The 21,221-nt window shown below is 43.0% G+C and overlaps 1 protein-coding gene and 1 non-coding gene across 4 annotated transcripts in view; one reads left to right on the top strand and one right to left on the bottom strand.

Annotated features, from left to right (window-relative positions):
- Arl15 (ARF like GTPase 15) overlaps positions 1-21,221 on the bottom strand; it is a 362,817-nt gene that overhangs the window by 313,339 nt on the left and 28,257 nt on the right. Inside the window, exon 2 of one of the 3 annotated variants that reach the window (XM_075976042.1) lies at positions 20,677-20,801. The exons of the other annotated variants lie outside the window; for them this stretch is intronic. Within the exon in view, the coding sequence (XP_075832157.1) occupies positions 20,677-20,688 (12 nt within the window). The 5' untranslated portion in view covers positions 20,689-20,801. The remainder of the gene's footprint in view (positions 1-20,676; positions 20,802-21,221) is intronic. 3 annotated transcript variants of the gene reach the window in all.
- Positions 6,213-6,314, top strand: LOC142853181 (U6 spliceosomal RNA). Its single transcript, XR_012911109.1, has one exon. It is a non-coding gene; the product is annotated as a U6 spliceosomal RNA (small nuclear RNA).

Here is a 21,221-nt window from a genome sequence, read left to right on the forward strand (position 1 = left end):
AGCTGGGGGCCTCGCAGTGTCGCTTGTCTGCACAGGCCCTTCTTAAGTGATGACTTTGCTTTACTGCGAGATTTTATATCCAATGACCTGAAGCTTATCTTCCTCAACGTTTGTGATGCCACGAAAACGATATAATTTCTGGCACTCCAGCTCTTCTAGTTTTGTTGCCTGTTGCCACACACTTGAAGGCAAGTGGAGCAATCGTCTGGGGCCTATATTTCTTTTCCTCGCTGATCTTAATAGTTAAGTCCCAGACAAGAGTAAGCACTGTGGCTACAAATCACAAAAATTCCCATGAGGGTTTTATGAAAAGGGTAAAGTTAACCACCTTGGGTCAATTATAGACTAGAACGGAACAAAATTAACCATCTTGGGTAATTACGGGCATGGCCTTATAACTTTTTCCCCTCTCTTCCAATCCTTCAATTCTCTGATCTCATGTTCCCAGGAAAGACTAGTTACCCAAATGGATATACAGAATTACTGTAGGTATACTGCAAACTACTCCAGATCATGGTTTTATAGTTTTGTTTTTCTTGTTCTTTCACTTTAGAATGGCTAGAAATGGATGTTTAAAAAAAAAGAAAAAACAATGAATATGTCAAGCTGGGCATGGTGGCACACACCACTAATCCCAGCGCTTGAGAGGCAGAGGCAGGTGGATCTCTGAGTTCTGGGACAGCTTGATCCACACAGTGAGTTCCAGGACAGCGAGGGCTACACAGAGAAACCCCGTCTCAACAAAAAAAAACAGGAAGGAAGGGAGGGAGGGAGGGAGGGAGGGAGGGAGGGAGGGAGGGAGGGAGGGAAAGAAAGAAAGAAAGAAAGAAAGAAAGAAAGAAAGAAAGAAAGAAAGAAAGAAAGAAAGAAGAAAAGAAAAAGGAAACGGGAAAATTTCAAACACAAAAATCATTTCATTAAAAAAAATTTCATTTCAGTAGTACAAAAGCAAAGCTATAGTTAAAATGAACCCAAATACAGACATGAGATGGGCAGGATACTATTGCACCTGAGGTGATGCTTTTGTTTTATTTTGACTTAAATTATAATATTTAGAGTTGAAACATGGAAGGAGGTAGCCATTTTCATACTTACCTAGTAGAAGTATAAGCTAGAATATTTCTCAGGGTTCATACCATTAGCCCTACAATTTCGCACCTAAAATCATATTTTAAAAAAAATGACCCTAAGTGCTCATATTAAAAATAAATAATTGTCTATCCTGAAATCATTGCCTTGCTCTAGGGTAATCACACCTTGATTCTTGATAAATGGACGCAGAGTGGGGGAACAGAGGCAACATGCCATCCACAGTTAAGTCAGCCACTGGCAGGTGGCACTGGACTTCTGGGCCGAGTCAGGCTAAGATTAGCCTCTAGCGGCAATTCCTATTTGACAAGCAAATCACACTTGGAGGATATACAGCATAAGAGACTGCGATTCATGGAGAGTGTCAGTGACCCTACGGAATGCTCAACCAAGTTCAACACAAACAAGCACGTAAAGTGTTTGATTCATTTTCATTATAATTACTTACAACTTTCAAATTTTAAAATGCGTGCCAAAAAAAATGTGGACAAGAAATAAGCCATAATAAGCACACAGATAGTTGCGTATCAGAGAAGATACTGATTTCCTGGTGGTAAAACACACCTGTGTCCTCTCCATGCCTACATAAGGCAAATGCCACCAGCAAGGAAGCGATAGGTACTTATTTGCAGACCACAATTGTTGGTTTCGTCTCTCCTGTGGGTTTCCTTGCAGAGCTGTGTATAAACACGGGAGTACTGACTTACAATACCTGCTGCCGTAACAGCATTGCCTTGTATCTGCAAAATATACATAGCAGATACAAGGACGTGGGAGTTGTGTTGTGGATATGAGCTAAGTTGGTCCCACTGTCCCGTAATTATGGGTTTCCAGCACATTAGAAAGCAACCCATCCTCACGTTACCCACGGACTCTCACTGAAGGACAGCAAGCTTTTATTTTATCCATTTACAATTCTATCTAGGCCTATTTTTCAAAGAGAAAATTGAGATGTTGAGAAGAGAGTAATCACTAATCAATAAACCCTTTACTCTCAGAGAGCCAGCCCACCTTCAGGACCCCTGGATTACAGCCTAAATTCAACTCTACTCCCACACTGTCTCGAGAAGAGCTCCAGAATACGGGAACTCCCCCAAAGCTCAAACAAGTCAGCAGTTCTACCAATACAGAGAAGAAACCAGGGGCTGGGGATTTAGCTCAGTGGTAGAGTGCCTGCCTAGTAAGTGCAAGGCCCTGGGTTCGATTCTCAGCTCTGAAAACAAAAACCAAAAAACCACACTCCACTTATCCCTCCTACTACATACACAACACAGATCATTTCTAGACTCCTAGCAGAAAGTCTGTCCCACACATGAGGGTCCTTACCGTTCCTTTCTGCTCCTAGGATGCGAAAACAGAGATGTTTTAGCAGGCTCTAAAGAAGAATGTCACAGAGACACAGATGAAAAGATGCAGAAGGAGAGCATGTGAGAAGGGGTACAGGGCCTCCCTGTCCTCCACGGATGAGCCGCCCGGAGGAACTTCGGCAAGTCCTGTTCTCTGGAAGCTAGCCAACCTCTTCCTTAGGGTTCTTCACAAATGAGGTTGCATCAGCATTACTGACTGGGCCCAAGAGTATGGCGGAGTCCAATCGACCTGGAGGAGAAACCCAGGGAGGCCCATCTGCTAGGATTCTTGACTCTCCGCTGAGCACTCCTTCCCTCCTGGTAAGGGCAAGACCTCTTCTAGAATGGGAGTCCTATGACCTCTATTAGATAAGCTAGGGCAGAGGTTTCTTTATGGCCTGCTCCAAAACAGAAAGGTGAGAGAAAATGAGGGTGTATTTTTAGTTTTTATGGCCTGCCTTAAGGAAAGGCTACTTAATAGCCTGTTGGGAGGAAGGAGGGAAGGAGGAAAGAGGACAAGTGAAGGTCAAGGTCAGAGAAGAAATGGGGTGCACCCAGAACAAAGGGCCTCAATTTCTTACTAAAATTCAATGGCTAGGAAAATGCTGCTGAGAAACACCAAGACCCCCATGGACCAAAAGCGCCCTCCCAGCAAGCTGTGGTGCATGGAGCAATGGGGAAGGAAGGGCATCATTCTGGTAGCGGCTGTCTTGGGCTCGGCAAGACAAATACCACAGACCAGTCCAAGGGAGAGTGCCAGGACAGCTTCATGAACTCTCAGTTTGCCAACTGAGACACCCTCAACCCTGCCAAGCTACGGGCTCTCAGTTCAGGGCAGACTCCTACACAAGTAACTGCTTGATCATGCAGAGAAAGTGAAAGAGTGTACCTGGAGCTCTTCAGACATGACCCTGCCATCATCAGCCCTCTACGCAAGGAATAATGTGACCCATGGGTGCTCATGAATGTGATCAGGCAGAGCCCACTCACGTTCGCGCACATTTGCACATACGTGTGCACTTATACACACAGAAACTTAACCTGAGGGTTGGGTGCTGCCACCTACTCCTGTTTACCTGTCAGTGTGCCCCTGGCATGAATCAGCAGAAAAGCTACAGCTTATGCTGACATAGTTTATCTAGGATGGAGAATACAACTCAATATTGGCTGACTTAGCTCACATTTTCTCCTACCCTGTTCTAAAACTGGAGGAAAGTTCACTTGGTGAGTGTACATCGAAGAAGGACCGAGAAAGGGGTTAGTTGTAAAACAAGATCATTCCAGACCTCAACAGCTCATGGGTAAGGGGATCATCAATATTTAGGCATTCAAAACTCAATCATTCTTTCGAGATGTTTACATTTTGAGATGTATTCAAAACTCAACCATTCTTTAGAGATGCGTGCATCGAGAGATGTAGATAAGGTATATATTTCACATCCCAGAAAAAAAATACAAATATATTAGAAGTATTCAGTAATATACTCTAACAAAGAGCAAAATAAGATTGTATTATAATGTTACCTTCATCATCATAAAACCACAACACTGATTTATAGTGAGAACTTTCTCATTTCCTGCCTGCATTCAGCTGTGATGCAAACACTCAAAATATAAGCAAAACTCACAGTAAAGGATGTCTACTCAGAACATCTTAGGATTGCTTGTCCTTTTATTGGTAGAGGTGACTCAGAATACACATAGGAAATGCAGGAGGTGCTAGGATTCATGCAGCTACCTGAAATCACTTCCCCGAATGGACCCAATCTCGCCAGATTTCCATGTGACAGGAACGTTTATTCAGCTCCATAGTCTTGGTGGGAAATGCTAACTCCTTCCCTCGGCCACATTACTGTAGGATACACAGTATGGGCGTCTTTAATTATGCCACTCTGGAATGTGTGCCCTGCACTGTTTTCCTTTCTTCTTTCTAACCTATTCCCACGGCTCCACAGAGCTGCCCAGAATTTCTCTAAATGCCATGTTTCTCTGTGGATGCAGAAAGGGAAGAACAGGTTAGATGGCATAACTGGGCGCCTTTGGGGCTGGAGAGAGGGCTCAGCAGTTAAGTGCTATGGGAGCACATTCTGCTCCTTTTGAGATACCAGCCCACTTGGGTATGGCCTCTTATACTGTAAGAGCACTGGCTGCTCTTCCAGGGGACCCTACACCTTCTGGTCACACACATGGTACACAGACATACATGAGGGCAAACACTCATATACATAATTTTTATAAGTGGCTCCTTCTATCACTATCCCATAATACTCTCACCTAAGGGCTTTGTTGTAGCAAACACATAAGAAGCCACCTCTTCTGTCTTTGCCATTTACAGACATGCTGCAATGACTCCACTACTCCACACTGTTTCCCTTAAAACTTCAGTGGAGCTGGTAAAGCCTCTCACCTTCAATACCTCAGAAGCTAACTAGAAGTCAAACTAATTCTTGAAGTTCCACACAAGGCCACATAGGCACACATAAGTGACTTGGCAGTGGAGACCTCTGGTTAAGCCAACTAGGTACTTATCAGAGAAACTGAAATCATACTGATGTCAAGGCCTGAGAAAGCCATGGTAAAGCAGGCAGCATGTTTCCTTTCCCAGTGCTCCATCTAGCATGGCACCCGGCTGCTGTCAGACTGAGGTGCTGACGAGAACTGATGGCTCATCCTTCTGAACTCACAACCACAGCGTTACAGAACACATTGGATGGCATAGTTCAAACCCCTTGTTTCACACCTGAGGAACTGGCCAGTGAAGGAATGTATCCAAAGCCATTCGAATTTTTTGTGCTACATCTGCACTCTAAATCTTGAATTAAGTAACCATTAAGTCTTTGAAGCACCCAATCTCAGAGCGTGTAATGTAACCTAGACAACGAGTAAAGCTTTTTTTGGTAGTCCTAAATAGTATAAGCCAACTAAAAACTAAGCTCCCTCAGTTTCTCATCTGCCCTCCTTCTAACGAAAGACTAGGAGCCAACAGATCCTGATCCCAATTATCAGGAGATACTGTTGATAGGGAGCAGTGTCCCCAGGTCAGAAGGTAACACTATAGTTGACTTCTTAAGTGACCTCATACTGGAGCTGGAGAAATGGTTCAGTGAGTGGTTAAAAGCCCTAGCTGTTCTTGCAGAAGACAAGGATTCAATTCTTGTCACCCATATGGCAGCTCATAACCTTCTGCAACTACAGTCCCAGGGGTTCCAATGCCCTCTTCTGGTCTCCTCAGACAACAGGCACACATGTGGTACATAGACAGGTATACAAGCAAATACTCATACACATAAAATAAATAAATACACAAATAAATAATCATCACTCAACTAATCATTTGACATTCCAGGACTGCAGCCACAACTACCCTATGCATGGATACATAGACAAAGGAAAGAGCGTGCTCTCTCCCTTGCTAGCAGACACTCTCATCAATAAACCTAGCTTTTTAAGCTGGCCATAGTGGTGCATGCTTCTAATTCTAGCACTTTGGAGGCAGAGGCAAGCAGATCTCTGAGTTCAGACCAGCCTTGTCTACACAGTGAGTTCCAGGACTGCTAGAGCTACACAATGTGACCCTGTGTCAAACAAACCAACAAATCTAGCTTTTTAAACTTTATAAACAGGTTTATAGTTCACAGTGTAGTTGAACTGCAATGATTAACTACAAAGAATTTTTAATAGTGCTGAGGGAGAAACTTTAAGTATGGCAGGACCTCTCAGTCCAACTGTACTGACTCAGAGACTGAAGATGCTAGAAATTCAATGGCCATGAAAAATCAGACTAATGTGCTTGCTACTAAAACTGGAACGATACAGAAAAGATTAGCATGGCCCCTGCGCAAGGATGACACACAAATTCATGAAACGTTCCAAATTTTTTAATTGAATGGAAAAATAAAAATTATTTTAAAAAACCAGACTAATACAGTGACCCGAGTTTACTGTCACTCACATGATGGTAAAATATGTAGAAATGAATGGGAATAAGAAAATAAGAGAAAACCTTTATTAAGTAGAATTAAGGAAAAGTGAGAAACTCAGAAAAACTGAGAGCCTTTTGAGAGTTGCAGGGGGGAGGGAGTACAAGAAAGGAAAAGTATCTTAGTTAGGGTTTCTATTGTTGTGAAGAAACACCATTATCACAACAACTCTTCCAAAGAAAAACATTTAATTTGAGCTGGCTTACAATTTCAGAGGTCCAGTCCATTATCATCATAGTAAGAGGCACAGCAGCATGCAGCAGACATGGTGCTGGAGAAGGAGCTGAGAGTTCTATATCTTGATCCACAGGTAACAGGAAGTAAACTGTCTACCACACTGGGAGTAGCTTGAGCATATGTGGGACACACTTCTTCCAACAAGGCCACACCTCCTAGTAGTGTCAATCCCAATCTTTCAAACCAACACACACACATAAAAGCTATTGAATTTCCTTGTCTGAGCCATGTCAGAAACTGGACAAAAGCTAAGACAACTAATAGGAGACTGGTTAGTTCTCTGAGCTAGCCTGAGCTAAAACAACGGCGGGCCCACAGACTCTACGCATAACCCCTTATCCAATAAGGAAGATGCTGACCATGTACTGTGCATGCGCTACCCACCAGAGAGATGACTGAAGCCTCTCTCTTCCACCTCTAACTTATACATCATTAGCAAATGACCTTGACTGTCTGCTACCTATGAGCTCTGGCCAGCATTGCCATAATCGACCTTGTAGCTATCCTACTGGCAGTTAGACTGTTCCTTTTTAGCTCACATTTATATGATCAGTTTACCATGGCAGAGAGTCACTATCGCAGTCGTTATGAGTAGCTGCAGTCTCTCTTGCTTAACTACTTCTCTTCAGGGTGATCTCCAAGGTGAAAGCTTCTTGCAGTTTGGCCTGTTATAATTAGTTAGTTGCACAGAAGAAAAGATGTATGAAAGGATAATTGTGCTTTACAGAGGCTCAAGAACTTGGGGTGAGGAACAAGTAAGAAAATAGCCTATTCTTGCACACAGTCTATCCTTACCTGTCAAATGGATAACACAGTCATACTGCACACACCACACATCCTTACCTGTCATATGGGTAGCACAGTCACACTGCACACACTGCAGACACAGTCTATCCTTACCTGTCAAATGGATAACACAGTCATACTGCACACACCACACATCCTTACCTGTCATATGGGTAGCACAGTCACACTGCACACACTGCAGACACAGTCTATCCTTACCTGTCATATGGATAACACAGTCATACTGCACACACAGTCTATCCTTACCTGTCATATGGGTAACACAGTCACACTGCACACACCACACATCCTTACCTGTCATATGGGTAGCACAGTCACACTGCACACACTGCAGACACAGTCTATCCTTACCTGTCAAATGGATAACACAGTCATACTGCACACACCACACATCCTTACCTGTCATATGGATAACACAGTCACACTGCACACACAGTCTATCCTTACCTGTCAAATGGATAACACAGTCATACTGCACACACCACACATCCTTACCTGTCATATGGGTAACACAGTCACACTGCACACACCACACACAGTCCATCCTTACCTGTCATATGGATAACACAGTCACACTGCACACACAGTCCATCCTTACCTGTCATATGGGTAACACAGTCATACTGCACACACAGTCCATCCTTACCTGTCATATGGATAACACAGTCACACTGCACCCACAGTCCATCCTTACCTGTCATATGGGTAACACAGTCACACTGCACACATACTCCCTAATGTCCTCCGCTTTTTCTGAGGGGAAGGAAGTCATTTCCTCTTAGTTCTATAACTAAATTAGGGAAATAAAACTCCAGTAAATTGAGTTTCACATTAACGTGTCCAAAGGACAATGTGCTGGTTTAATTGCTCAGCTAACATGTTAAGTGTATCTGGGATCGTGCATGTTGTTAATATAAATTATTTTCCTGAAAACTCATTAAATCGATGGAAAAGTAAGAGCTTTTAAAACATTCACATGGAAGTGGAGAGCCATTTCATTTCAGGACCTGATAAATTTATTAACCTCTTTATTTATGAAATCAATTTTTCAGTCAGACTTTTCTATAAATAAATCTCCCCCACACACCCTAAACTCAAATTGCTGTTCTTCTCTTTCCTTAGATTCAAGCATTCAAGATTCTGATTTCAATGCTCCTTTACAACCAAACAGAGACTCAACAGAAAGCCGAATTAGTGGATGACCTGTCATCTCAGCACTTGGGAAACTGAGGCAGGAGGATGGTGAGTCCAAAGCCAGGAAGGAAAAGGGGGAGGAGGAACAGGTGAGAAGCAAATAACACAGTTTTAAAAGGGCGTTTTAGTGAGGGTCTTGTGTAACCTTATCATTCTTCAAGTCATGGCTAAGATAGAAAATACTTTGCCCAGCACCACTCAATTAAAACTCAAGGCTTGAATCAGAATCCACTTTCATGGAGCCTACACATACAGACTATCAAAAGAAAGAAAAACTCAAGTTCTTAACTGCCTTCATTCCTTTAGTAACTCTATTTCCATTTTATATCCCATGCCTAGACTGTATTAGTTTTGCCCTTCCTTATTACCGTGAATAACGACTCTCTTCTATCTCCTAAATAAGACATTGATTAAAAAACAAGCAAACAAAAACCCTGATCTTTCCTTTTTGTGCAAAAGAGCTAGGAGTCCCTTCTTCTCCCCAAGTCATCTCACTGGAAAGAACGTTTTTCATTTCCCAGTGCTTTAAAGGTTTTACACAATTGTTTGCTAAGTTCACTCATTTTCCCCATCCAGGAAAAAAAATCTGTTTATGTTCCTTTCATATTAAGGCTTCAGACAGGAAATTAGATGGCGAAATTCAGTGAAATGAGCAGGCCTTTGCATTCCTTTGGCCAGACTCTGGCAACCAGAAGCAGCGGCTGGGGACATGATGGGCACAAAGGGAGTCACTGGGCAGCAAAACTTGTGGCTTATCTCCTTACCCAGGCGGACTTCACTGGATGGAGTGGAAGGCAGGGTAACAATACACCAAATTTTCCACTGCGCTGCTTGCAACTGATGGGGAAAAAATGTCAGGCAAACATTGCAGAGTTGAAAGCACAGTGTTGTATTTTGATTTTTGTCATTTTTTTGCTGTTTTATTTTTTTAAAAAAAATCCATAATAGGTAGAAGTGAATTATAAATGCCTAAAAATTAGGAAAAATAAATTCTACTATCATTAGTTTTACAATATCCCAACTCCAACAATTTGCATTTGAACCTGTACGAGAGAAGGCTGAAAGAATGGTAGCTCAAATAGCAACAGAATTTAATTAACATTGGAATTAATATGAGGAAGCAAAGTTTGTTCAGAGGTGTTTTTCCTCCACAGCATAATCAGAAACAGAAAAAAGGAATTATATCGTTAAAAAAAAGATAAGGAATCAATAAAAAATACAGAATTTTTAAAATTTTTTCATGTATTCTTTGAGAATTTCAGATAAATACAACTCATACCCACCCAACTTGGACTTTTCCTGAAGTGTCCCCAAAGCATCCTCCTAACTTCATGTCCCTTTAGTTTGTATTAACCCACTGAATCCAATTAGTGCCATTTATATGTCCGTGGTTCTTGTGTCGTTCACTGAAAATGGGCAGCATACAGGAGCTACACTCCTGAGGAAAAATCCTCTCCCAGAAGCCATCAACTGCCAAAGATCCTCCACAAGAGCTAAGATGTTGTGAGCCCCTCCCATTCACGCTGGAATGCTGACTAGCTTGATTTTTATGCTGGTGTCAAGCAGGTAACCACAGTGCACGAGAGGAATGGCTATCACATGTAGAAGGTATTAATCATGGCATGTAAATAATAATGAAGATGCAGTATCTACATATATGTGTACGTATACATGCATGCTTGATTCTTCACGCATTGTTCCTAACCCTGTGATTCTGTGAAAACCGGAAACTGGAGCACGCATGTAAGGAATCAATGGGAGCAAGAGTGTCCCACTTGGATGATTCTCAAAACTGTAGCCATCCATCTGATAAATAAGCCCCAATGCAGCCGGGCGGTGGTGGCGCACGCCTTTAATCCCAGCACTCAGGAGGCAGAGGCGGGCGGATCTCTGTGAGTTCGAGACCAGCCTGGTCTACAAGTGCTAGTTCCAGAACAGGCTCCAAAACCACAGAGAAACCCTGTCTCGAAAAACCAAAAAAAAAAAAAGCCCCAATGCTAAGTCTGGGGTGGGCGGAGCTCTGAGCAGCAGGGACAACTGTGAAACAAGCAGAGACAGACCAGCCCATCAAACCTCCAACAGAAATGCTGCTTTGGGCTCCACCTTCCATTCACACATCTGAGGTCAAGGTCATTTTCTTTGTTCCCCAAACTACTCCGTTTCAGTGCTCCCTCTCTGTACTAGTTAGTTGTTTGTTAGCCTGACAAAAGCTAGAGCCCCTAGTGCAAAGGAAACCTCAACTGAGAAATCGCCTCCCTAAGATTCGCCTGGAAGTAGACCTATGGACGGGTTTCTCCAGTAACGACTGATGTGGGAGGGCCTAGGCCACTGTGGGCAGTCTCACCCTGGACAGGTGGTCCTGGGTGGTAAAGAAAGCCAGCTGAGTAAACTTGGGTGTAAGCCAGGAAGCAGCTTCCTCCATCAGTCCCTGCCTTGAATTCCTGCCCAGACTTCCCTTAATGATGGAACCGAATCTGGAAGTTTAAGCCAAACCCCTTCCGCCCCAAGTTGCTTGTGGTCATCACAGCAAAAGAAGGCAAACTAGAACGGTCTCACTTAGCATACTCATTTCTCTTGGCCATTACATTTTTTAAGAAAGGGTCTTCTTTAGAACCCATATGCTGGATATAAATCCTCTATGTAGCCCAGACTGGTCTCAAATCACCATACCCCTGAATCCTAAGTTTTAGGATTGCAAGTAGACAACATCATGCCCAACTGGACCGCTAACTTACAAGTCAGGTAAATCTAACCTCTCCTTCATTTCCACCTCTACAAACATTTTTTAGAATTGCACAAGAGACCTGGTCACCAAACTTCAAAAAGTTTCTTCCTTCTTATTTCCTCCAACACTTGCTCATAAAGCCCCGTGTCTACATTGTTACAAGAACCTTCTGAAGGCTTTAGGGTTCTGTTCTGAAGTTGCTAAAAACATGAATGCCCTCAGCTAAGTTTGCCAGGAAAGTATCCACGAAACAAAAGGCCTTGAACCCTGATTGCTCTTCCAGCTGATAAGGGAGGGGGACTTGATCAGGGGAGGAGGGAAATGGGAAGTGGTGGCGGGGAGGAGGCAGCAATCCTTAATAAATAAATAAATTAAAAAAAAATAGTCAGAACTTCTTACAAGTTTACAAGTAGTGCCTCTTCTTGGTAAGAAGCTACACTGGGATTTAAGAGACACATTGAAAGCCCCTTGACACTGTATTAAAAGCTTTTGCCCCAAACTGCCTTAATTAGTCACAGAATTCTGGTAGCTTCTTTGTAACAACGGAGTCTATAATGCCTGTAGTTAAACATATCCTCAATTAACTAAAGGAATAAAATTCCCCTATATGTTAGTCAGGGTTCTCAAGAGGAACACGATTGAGAGTGGCTTACAGACTGTGGTCTACCCAGTCCAACAATGTCTACCAACACAAGGTCCAAAATTCATTTTGCTCAATCCACGAGGCTGGATGTCTCAGTTGGTCTTCATCATATACCAGAATCACGAGAAATGGGCTCTAATGCCAGTGAAGGAAAAGATTGCCATTAAGAGTGAGCGCAAGCAGGCAGAGAGAGAAAGCTTCCTTCTTCCACATCCTTTATACTGGCTGCTACCGGAAAGTGTGGCCCATATTAAAGGCGGAGCTTCCCACCTCAAAAGATCTGGATTAAAAGTTGATATTCCCACTTCAAATGATTTAATTAAGAAAAATCACTTGGATTTTTGTTAATTCCGGATATAGCCAAGAATAGCCATAGCTGGGCAGTGGTGGCGCACACCTTTAATCCCAGCACACAGGAGGCAGAGGCAGGCAGATCTCTGTGAGTTCGATGCCAGCCTGGTCTACAAGAGCTAGTTCCAGGACTGGCTCCAAAGCAACACACAGAAACCCTGTCTCAAAAAACCAAAAAACAAAACAAACAAAAAAAAAATAGCCACCACATCCTACAACAGTAAAGTCGTGAAAGACACCACGAAAATCCTCTAAGATACAGGCCTTGACTCCAGCTCTGGTAGTATTCAAATTCACTTGAACCATTTTGATTCCAGCCACCTTCTGAACAAAATGTAACTGTGTACTGTCCCAAGTAATACATTCAGAATGAGGCTCCTAATGGCATCAAGTGATTTTTTTTGGGGGGGGGGGATAATAGGTCAGTAGTGACTTCCCAATATTGAATTCATTTGTGCTTTCATTCACTCCTCATGTTGGATACTGGAGTCATATAGGTATCTACTGGGGACTCAGAAGACCCTCTCTCTATCCTAGACCAATGATCTGTTAAACAGTCAAAACCAGTGCTATCGCAGTGTCCCAGGGAGGAAGGGGGAGGGGGCTTGAGGACACTCTCTTCTGATCACAGAGGATGATAGACCTAGTTAGTTACCAGAACCTACTTCATGCCAGAGCCTTAACTAGCCCACATATACAGAGGAGTCAAACTAACTCTACAGGTAAGACAAATACAGTCTCATTCTGATTCATTTTTTGCAATGTGTTAAAGTTACTTTGTATATAAATTTGAATTCTATTAAGCAAAGACTAAATTATCTCTTTACATTTTCTGTATAGATAACTGTCCTGGTTAGCTTTCTGTCAACTTGACACAAGCTACAATCATTGGGGAATAAGACAATTCAAATGAGAAAATGCCCCCAGATTGGCCTATAGGCAAGCCTGTGATGCATTTTCTTAACTAAGGATTGATGTGGGTGGTGCCACTCCTGGGCAGTGGTCCTGAGTTGTATAAGAAAGCAGGCTGGGTAAGCCATGACGAAGAAGCGAGTCAGCATCATTTCTCCACGGCTTCTGCTTTAGTGTCTGTCTCTAGGTTCCTGCCTTGAGTTCCTGCCCTGACTACCTGTGATGATGGTCTGTGGCATAGAAGTGTAATCCAAAAAAAACCTCTTTTGGCCCCAAGTTGCTTTTGATTATTGTGTTTTACCACAGGATTAGAAACCCTAAGGAAGCAATAATGTTAACCCATTAGCTTTGGCTAAAACCTAAAATGTATTTTTTTTTGTATCCAAACTATGATTACGAACAAATGTTTCCTTTCTTGTGACCATTCTTACATAATTCTCAGACATTGATAAACGTTATTATTCCTATCAAGAGAAGAGTATTGGTCCTGAAGATCAATGATTTAACAAGAAAACAAAGCCAGTTGATGTGGTTTGAATGTGAAATGCCGCACAGGCTCACATGTTGGAAAATTTGGTCTCCAGCTGCTTTGCTATCTGGGGAGGTTGCAGAAACCTTTAGGAGGCAGGACCTTGCTAGAGAAAGTCGGTCACTGGCGCAGGCCATGCAGCTTTCTAGGCACCATCTTCTATTCTTTCTCTGCTTGCTGACTGTGGATGCCACGGACCAGCATGGCTGTTCTGCCTACTGCCTACTGTCTGGCAGGCTATGTGCACTGTATTCCCTCAAACTGCAAACCAAATGAACCGTTCTCCTTTCAGTTGCTTTTGCTAGGGTGTTTTATGACAATAAGAAAAAAAAGAAATCAAGATACCAAACATTTTTAAAAGAAGTGACATAAAATGCACTAGGATGGGCATTTCCATCCAGCAGACATATTTATGGTAAGAATTAAGAGTTATGGTGTCATTTAAGTTGGAAAGTTCAAAATATTTTATGTTAAATAACCGAGTGTTTCTTACCAAGAGCGAGTCTCTTCCAGCTAGCCATATAGCTACAATTTACGACAGAAGACACTCCAGGAAGGCCCTTTATTAATGATGATGATCCCAGTGGTCCTGGTCTAGTTTCCTATTCCTTTTTTGTTGTAACTTTAAAAGAAAACTCCAGTTAAAGGAAAAGAAATGTTTAGTTAACATAGAGTCAAATTTCATCTCCACAATGCAGTGACAGCCGCTGTGTCTCACACACCATTCACCCTTGAAAGGGAAAAGGGGGGTGGGGGGTGGTAGTGATGGTGGGGGGGTGGCGATGGTGGTGGGGGGGGTGCTGCTTACCTGAGATGAACAGTACAAAGTGCCTAGGCCACATGAAAAGTGAGTGTAAGTGTCTAACCAGAAAACCCACTGAGGAAAGGATCCACACTGCAATCTAACAAAGGGGAAATATTACCTAATAACAGAACTGTAAAAACACTCCAAAGCTCAGCAAGCCATACTAACCTTATGCTGTGATTTGAATGTTCCCTCCCAAACTCATACTGAAAACTAACTGCCTGTATAATGGGGGCCTCTAGGAGATGATCAGGCTATGAGAGCCCGTGATAGGATTAATATCATTCTCATTATTACAATGGGCTCCATATAGGAGAAGTAGCTTTGTTATAAAAGTGAGCTCTTCTCAGTATGTTATCTTATTTGCCCTCACTGTTCCCAAATAATCCATCCCACCAAGTTCCCATGCAGCAAGAAGGTCCCCCTGAGGACCTTAACCTAGGGGGTCGCACATCTTCCAGAACTGTGAGCAACTGATTCATTTTCTTTCTATACAAAACAGCAACACTAAGATGACTTAACTTTTTTCTTTTTTTCTTCCTTTCTTTTTTCTTTTTTTGGTTTTTTGGGGGTTTTGTTTGTTTGTTTTGTTTTGTTTTTTTAAGACAGGGTTTCTCTGTGCAACAGTCCTGGCTATTGTGGAACTAGTTCTGTAGACCAAGCTGGCCTTGAACTCACAAAGATCTGCCTGTCTCTGCCTCCCAAGTGCTGGGATTAAAGGCATGCACCACCACCACCCAGCCACAACTTAATTTTTTATCTGATCTCTGAACATATGTAGAGATGTAATGAAATAAGAGATTACACAGAGAACGCATAAGGGATATTATGGGCTCTTAATGTGCACAATTCATGAATTTTGAACAAAGCAAGAAAACAGAATTCAGGTTTCTAACTTGAGGAAACACAATCATCAATAATGGAATAAACTATAGACACTGTAGTCGGCGTAATAACCAGGCTAGCTTAATATGAAACAGCAAATCTTAGTGAAGGAATAGCTTACAACACCAGGGATCCAGCGATGAGCAGGAGATACCAAAAAAGAGAGCAGCAGGGCTTAAGCCGCCAGATTTATATGTAAACATTAGCCCGAGGCGAACACGCCCCCCATTGGGCAGAGTTTCCCCTACAAAACACCACGTACCTCATGGGACACACTGAGAACAGAATGTCACCTTTACAGTATTACCGTCTAAAATTGCCAATCCATGCCTAATTATGAGGAAAGTACCAGGTAAATAAATCTTGACCTTTCCCTTCCTTCTCTTTGTTCCCTAGGTTGTGATGTAACCAGATCAGCTCTGGTGCACACCCCTACCATGATATGCCTCCTCCTCACAACCCAAAAGCAATGGAGGAAACAGCACAGACTGGAGACTTCCAAACTGTGAGCCAAAGCAACCTTTTCTCTTCATAAGTTAGTGATCTCGGCGATTTGTCAGAAACAAAAAGCCAACATAGTCCCCAGCTTACAGTATCTCAGTTTAATGATGTTGGGGCATTACAGTGAGTGGCACAAAGCAATGTTCCCAGTGTTGGACCTAGCCTCGCCGTGTGCCAGCAAGCACTCACTGGAGATGCTGAGCATCAAGAAAGAGCCACAGCTCCCAGTCAGTTGTACAGTTGTGAGGGAAATAACTGACACTCTGCAACAAGCTGTGTTGCTAAGCACATTATTTTATTAGGGGTAAAAAGAAATCAATATAAACTCTCATTGTCTAGATTTCAAGACATGCAACCTTGTCTTACTCCTCAGAATTGTCAGAAACAATGCAAAAACTACCTGCGCTAATTAATCTGTCTATAGCAAATATATGTATAAGTATATATACATATATATATATACATACATACATACACACACAGACAGGCATATAGGTTCAAATATGAAATGTCCCCATGTCCCCCACAAGTCACTATATTTGAGCACATGGTCCTAAATGGTGGTGCTGTTTGGGGAAGTTGTGAAATCTTTAGGAGGTGGGGCCTGGCTGGGAGAGGTAGGTCAGTGCAAGCAGGGCCTCAGAAAGCGCAGTCCTGTTTCTGGTCCCATCTCTGGCTTGCTCTATCTTGAAACTTTTCATTCCTTTATCTTGACTACAGACAACTCAGCAGCATTCCACACAGTTCATAGTGTATGTTCATGCTGGAGTCTTCCTTAACAATCAGAGGGAGTCAATACCACTCCTCTCCACAGTGGTCATGTTCAATCTGCTTCTGAATCCATTTCTAGAGCTAGTATCTGCAGAGCCCATGTGCAGGATGTAGAGATCACATGACAAATTCTGAACTTTGGTGTGATGCTGGCATTCCAGTCCCAATATCAGGCTTGCTTACACTGATCCTCTCCTCCAGACAGACTGCACTGAGGTGTAGTCTCCACCCACGGATGTTATCGTAAGCAGAACAATGTTCCCTTGGCTATACCTCAAAACATCCACAGCCAGCTATAAGATCAGGATTTTGTCAACTTGACACCAGCTAGGGTCACCTTGGACCTGGGAATCTCAATTGAAAGAACCACGCTAAAAGAATGTAGGAACTCTGTGGGTCATTTTCTTGATTAATGATTGATGTTGGAGGGTGCAGCTCACTGTGAACAGTGAGTGCCCCGTTGGGCAGGTGATTCAGGGCTGTATAAGAAAGCAAGTTGAACAAGCCAAGAGAATGCATAAATGCAAGCCAGTAGGCAGCCTTCTTCCAAGGCCTCTACTTCAGTTCCTGCCTCCAGGTTCCTGCTCTGACTTCCCTCAGTGACGGGCTGATTGGGACATCTGAGCCAAATTAAACCCTTTCCTCTCCAAGTTGCTTCTCACTGCAGTGTTTCATCACAGCAACAGAAACCAAACTCACACAGCTACCTCACATTCAGAACTCTGTAGATAGGATTCACCATCTTGCCATTGAAACTTGATTATGCATATCCCCAATTATGCAAACAAAGGTTACTTGGGAGATGAGAACTAGGGACGGCATAGTCACAGAAAAGATTATAACACCAACAAAAGCTGGAAGGACGACAATGCTGGGAAAGACCACAAGTCAAGGAACACAGACAACTGCAACAAGTTCAAGGTGTCAAGGAATGGATTCCCTCCTAGAAACTCCAGGAAGAACACAGCTCTGCCACCACCTTGAACTTATCCCATTAAAACTCACTTCAGGCTCTCGCTCTCCAAAACTGCAAGAGAATACAGTTTATATTGCATTAAGTCAAAAAGGTTGTGTTAATCTGTTAGAGCAGCCATAGGAAGCTATCAGTGTCTTCATATGTCACAGTATATATTATAATACCTTGAATGTGAATCAAGCAGGTGGTTTTTCAGACCTACAGAATCAGAATGGAGTAAGTGCCTTAATAAAAAGCATTTAAAAGCATCACTAGGAGCAAACATTATTAAGAGTGCTACAAGTAAAAATTTACCCTCATCATCTTATTGTAATGAGAGAGACAGCTCCCCCAATCTGTCCCAAAGAAGTCACAGAACTTCAGTGTCCTTTTTACAGACTGTTCCTCACCTAGCATATGAAGGCTTTCTCTGCTGGGAAAGCATCAATGATTCTGCAAAGGCAAACCAGAATTTAAAGAGTTTTTAAACCTCTTATTGCTAACCAAAACCTATAACCCAGGCACATTTTCCTAGTGTTATTTAGTTCAAATGTCACTCACCACTTGGTTGAATTTTAGTCTGCACAGCTGCTGAGGAATGATAAGCCAGCAATCGGCTCAGTGGCTCCCATGTGTCTTAAAGAGCAGCATTCCTAAGATGTCCACAGCCAACCCCTGCTGCATCTGTGCCTGCCCACAGCCGGTGTTGCAGAGGGGTTCAGGAACTAAATGTACCATTCCATCTTCATCCTACATCTAGCTATCCAGTTAGAATGCATGGCAGTGTGTTTCTGGCTCCGTAACGGCTGCAGGTCTCAGCTAAGTCCGGGGACTACCGCAGGGCCCCTGAAGAGCCCTTGTCCCGAGCTCAGAAGAGAAGTCCAACGCAAGGCCCTGGTGCATGGCTGTGACCCAGTGTTCATCCACACCTGACCGCAGAAAATCGAGTCACGTTCTTAAGCCTGGCCATTCTGCATTGCCAGGATCTCGTAAAATCACAGTACCACAATTGTACTCTAAACTTCTGGCCTAAATTTACTTCCCTTCTGTCTTCCTGACCAGAACCATATGAATGTTACTTAATCCCCAAAGCAGTCTAGAGCCACACAACAGGACTTCTTTTGTTCCAGACTCTCAAAACCTCTTTGTAATGCATCCCCATATTACAAGAGAGCCACAGCCTCCTGAGCCACACCCACAAGAAGTGAGGACTTATCTCCTGGGGCAGCCTCCTGATTGTGAAGCTGGTTTGGTTTGCTCCACCCCCTTCCAACCCACCCCCATCTCTGCCAACATATCACCACTGCTTCTGTTTGTTCTGGCTTTAGGAGCCATTATTAATATAGCTCTGGTAATGTGTCTGTACCTAAAGGTTTTCCCATCCTCTATACAGGAGTGTCTAGACCACGGTTGATCTATTCCAAGCCTTGGAGAGGACAGTGGAGAACACACAAAGGCCTTTGCAGTCTTTGAGTAACTTTGACTTCATTGAGTTTTTCAATGCTTAAGGTTGCAGAGAGCATCACCCCTGTACAACACATTTACTTGTATTTCTTGTATCTGTTCAATTTATGCTCCATTTTGGACCTGCTAACTTCAGATTAAGAATGCCTAATGTAAAATACATGGCGTTTTGTTCTTTCATTTTAAATGCCATTTGGCAGTATGTTAAAAGCATTTAGGAAAAACCTTAGACACGTAATCCTGTTTTTATCTACAAACTAGCCTGCACCTTTTAAATGCCCATCCCCTCTCTGCTTTACTTGGAATTTAGCATTTTCTTTCCACAGGAACTATGAAAGTTTTGTTGGCATATGCTCTTTGTCTACAACTAATCCTAATCTTTTTTTCCCCCCTCACCATGTTAGTCTACTTTGCCACAACACTAGCACAGAAGAGTGTCTCGCACAATAGAAATTTTCTTACGGTACTAGAGGTGAGAAATCCTGCATCAGGATGCCAACAACGGTCAGGTTCTGGGGAAGACTCTGCTCAGATGCCGACAACAGTCAAACTCTGGGGAAAACACTGCTTTGACTTACAGAGGGCGGCTTTTTTGCCAACATTCACATGGCAGACAATGAGACAGGAAGCAAGCCTCCCGGAGTCTCTTCCTACAGGGGAAGATCTTCCAAAGACCCCATCCTCACGCCCTCATATACACCCAGGCATCTCTCAGTGTCCCATGTCCAGTGCCATTACACTAATGATGAAAGTTTTAGCACACAAATTCTTCAGGGGATAGATTCCAAATCACAGCACTTCCATCTAGGGGTCCTCAGATGAATCCACAGGCAGTTCTTCTTCACTGAGCAAGCAGAGATGAACACCAGCAGGGGCTCAGGCCCAGTCTAAATGCTAGCTATTTACATGCGGATACACAGAATGACTGTTACTGGCAGTCCCATTACTCCCAGACCCTAACTGTAAATGACTAAGTACACCTTCATCTTCTGGAGGAACATTCTAGGACCCTCAATGGGTTTCTGAAACTTCAGATAGTAACAAATGTGCCTGTATATGGCATATTTATCTTGTGTATACATTCTTATGGCAAAGCTTAATTCATAAATTAGAATAGCAAGCAATTAATAACAAATAATAAAATAGAATGACTCAATAGGATAAATACACTGGGATAAAATTGCCCACATCATTAGCTTGGTGCCCTTTGGGCTACTGTCAAAATAAAGATCACTTGATCATAAGCAATATGATACTGTGACAGATGTGGAAACAATGACAGCCACTAAATGACCTTAGTGAGCAGAGCGTGTGTACATACAGCATACAGACACCAGACATAAAGAAAATCCGTACACTATAGGAGAGAGCAAGGCAACACAAGCTTTCATTTTGCTGCTAAGAATAGCATGCAATTTTAAACTTCTTTCTGGAATTTTCCATCTAGTATCTTTGGACTTACACTCTGCTGTGTTGACTCACCGCAGCAGCCATGGAGATGTGACACTCAGACTTCCCTTCCAGAGAAGCACAGTTGATTGTCAGCTCCCAGCAGCCACTTGGGACTCACCACAGATTTTCGTGCTGAGCTGTGGATCTGCCAGTGCCTAAGGGTAAGAGGTCTGGAGTCGGGCTTTTTCCTGCCAACCTGGGTTTTCTATAACACATAACTTTGCTCAGGGAAGCCCCACCCAGCCAGCCACAACCTCCTCATAACTGCACAATGGGCTAGAATCAACTCTATCTCCCCGCCCTTTTTCCTCCCTGTTCTACTTTTATAGATGTGCAATGAGCAGAGGTTCTCTGCCGTCTGCTGGTCCCCATTATGATCTCAATCTGAAATGTCCCAACAGGCTCGGGTACTGACCACCTAAGCCTTCGGCTGAAGACATGTGTATGTTCGAGGGACTTCAGACAGTGGAGCACCACAGAAGGAGGTCAATGGGTAACTTTTCCTCCTTTAAGATCTCTTCTCAGATACGTAGCCACAACAAAAACAAAACTGATAAACTCCCACCCCAATATTC

The sequence above is a fragment of the Microtus pennsylvanicus genome, chromosome 6, assembly GCF_037038515.1.
Source record: "Microtus pennsylvanicus isolate mMicPen1 chromosome 6, mMicPen1.hap1, whole genome shotgun sequence".
In the NCBI taxonomy this organism is placed as follows: domain Eukaryota; kingdom Metazoa; phylum Chordata; class Mammalia; order Rodentia; family Cricetidae; genus Microtus; species Microtus pennsylvanicus.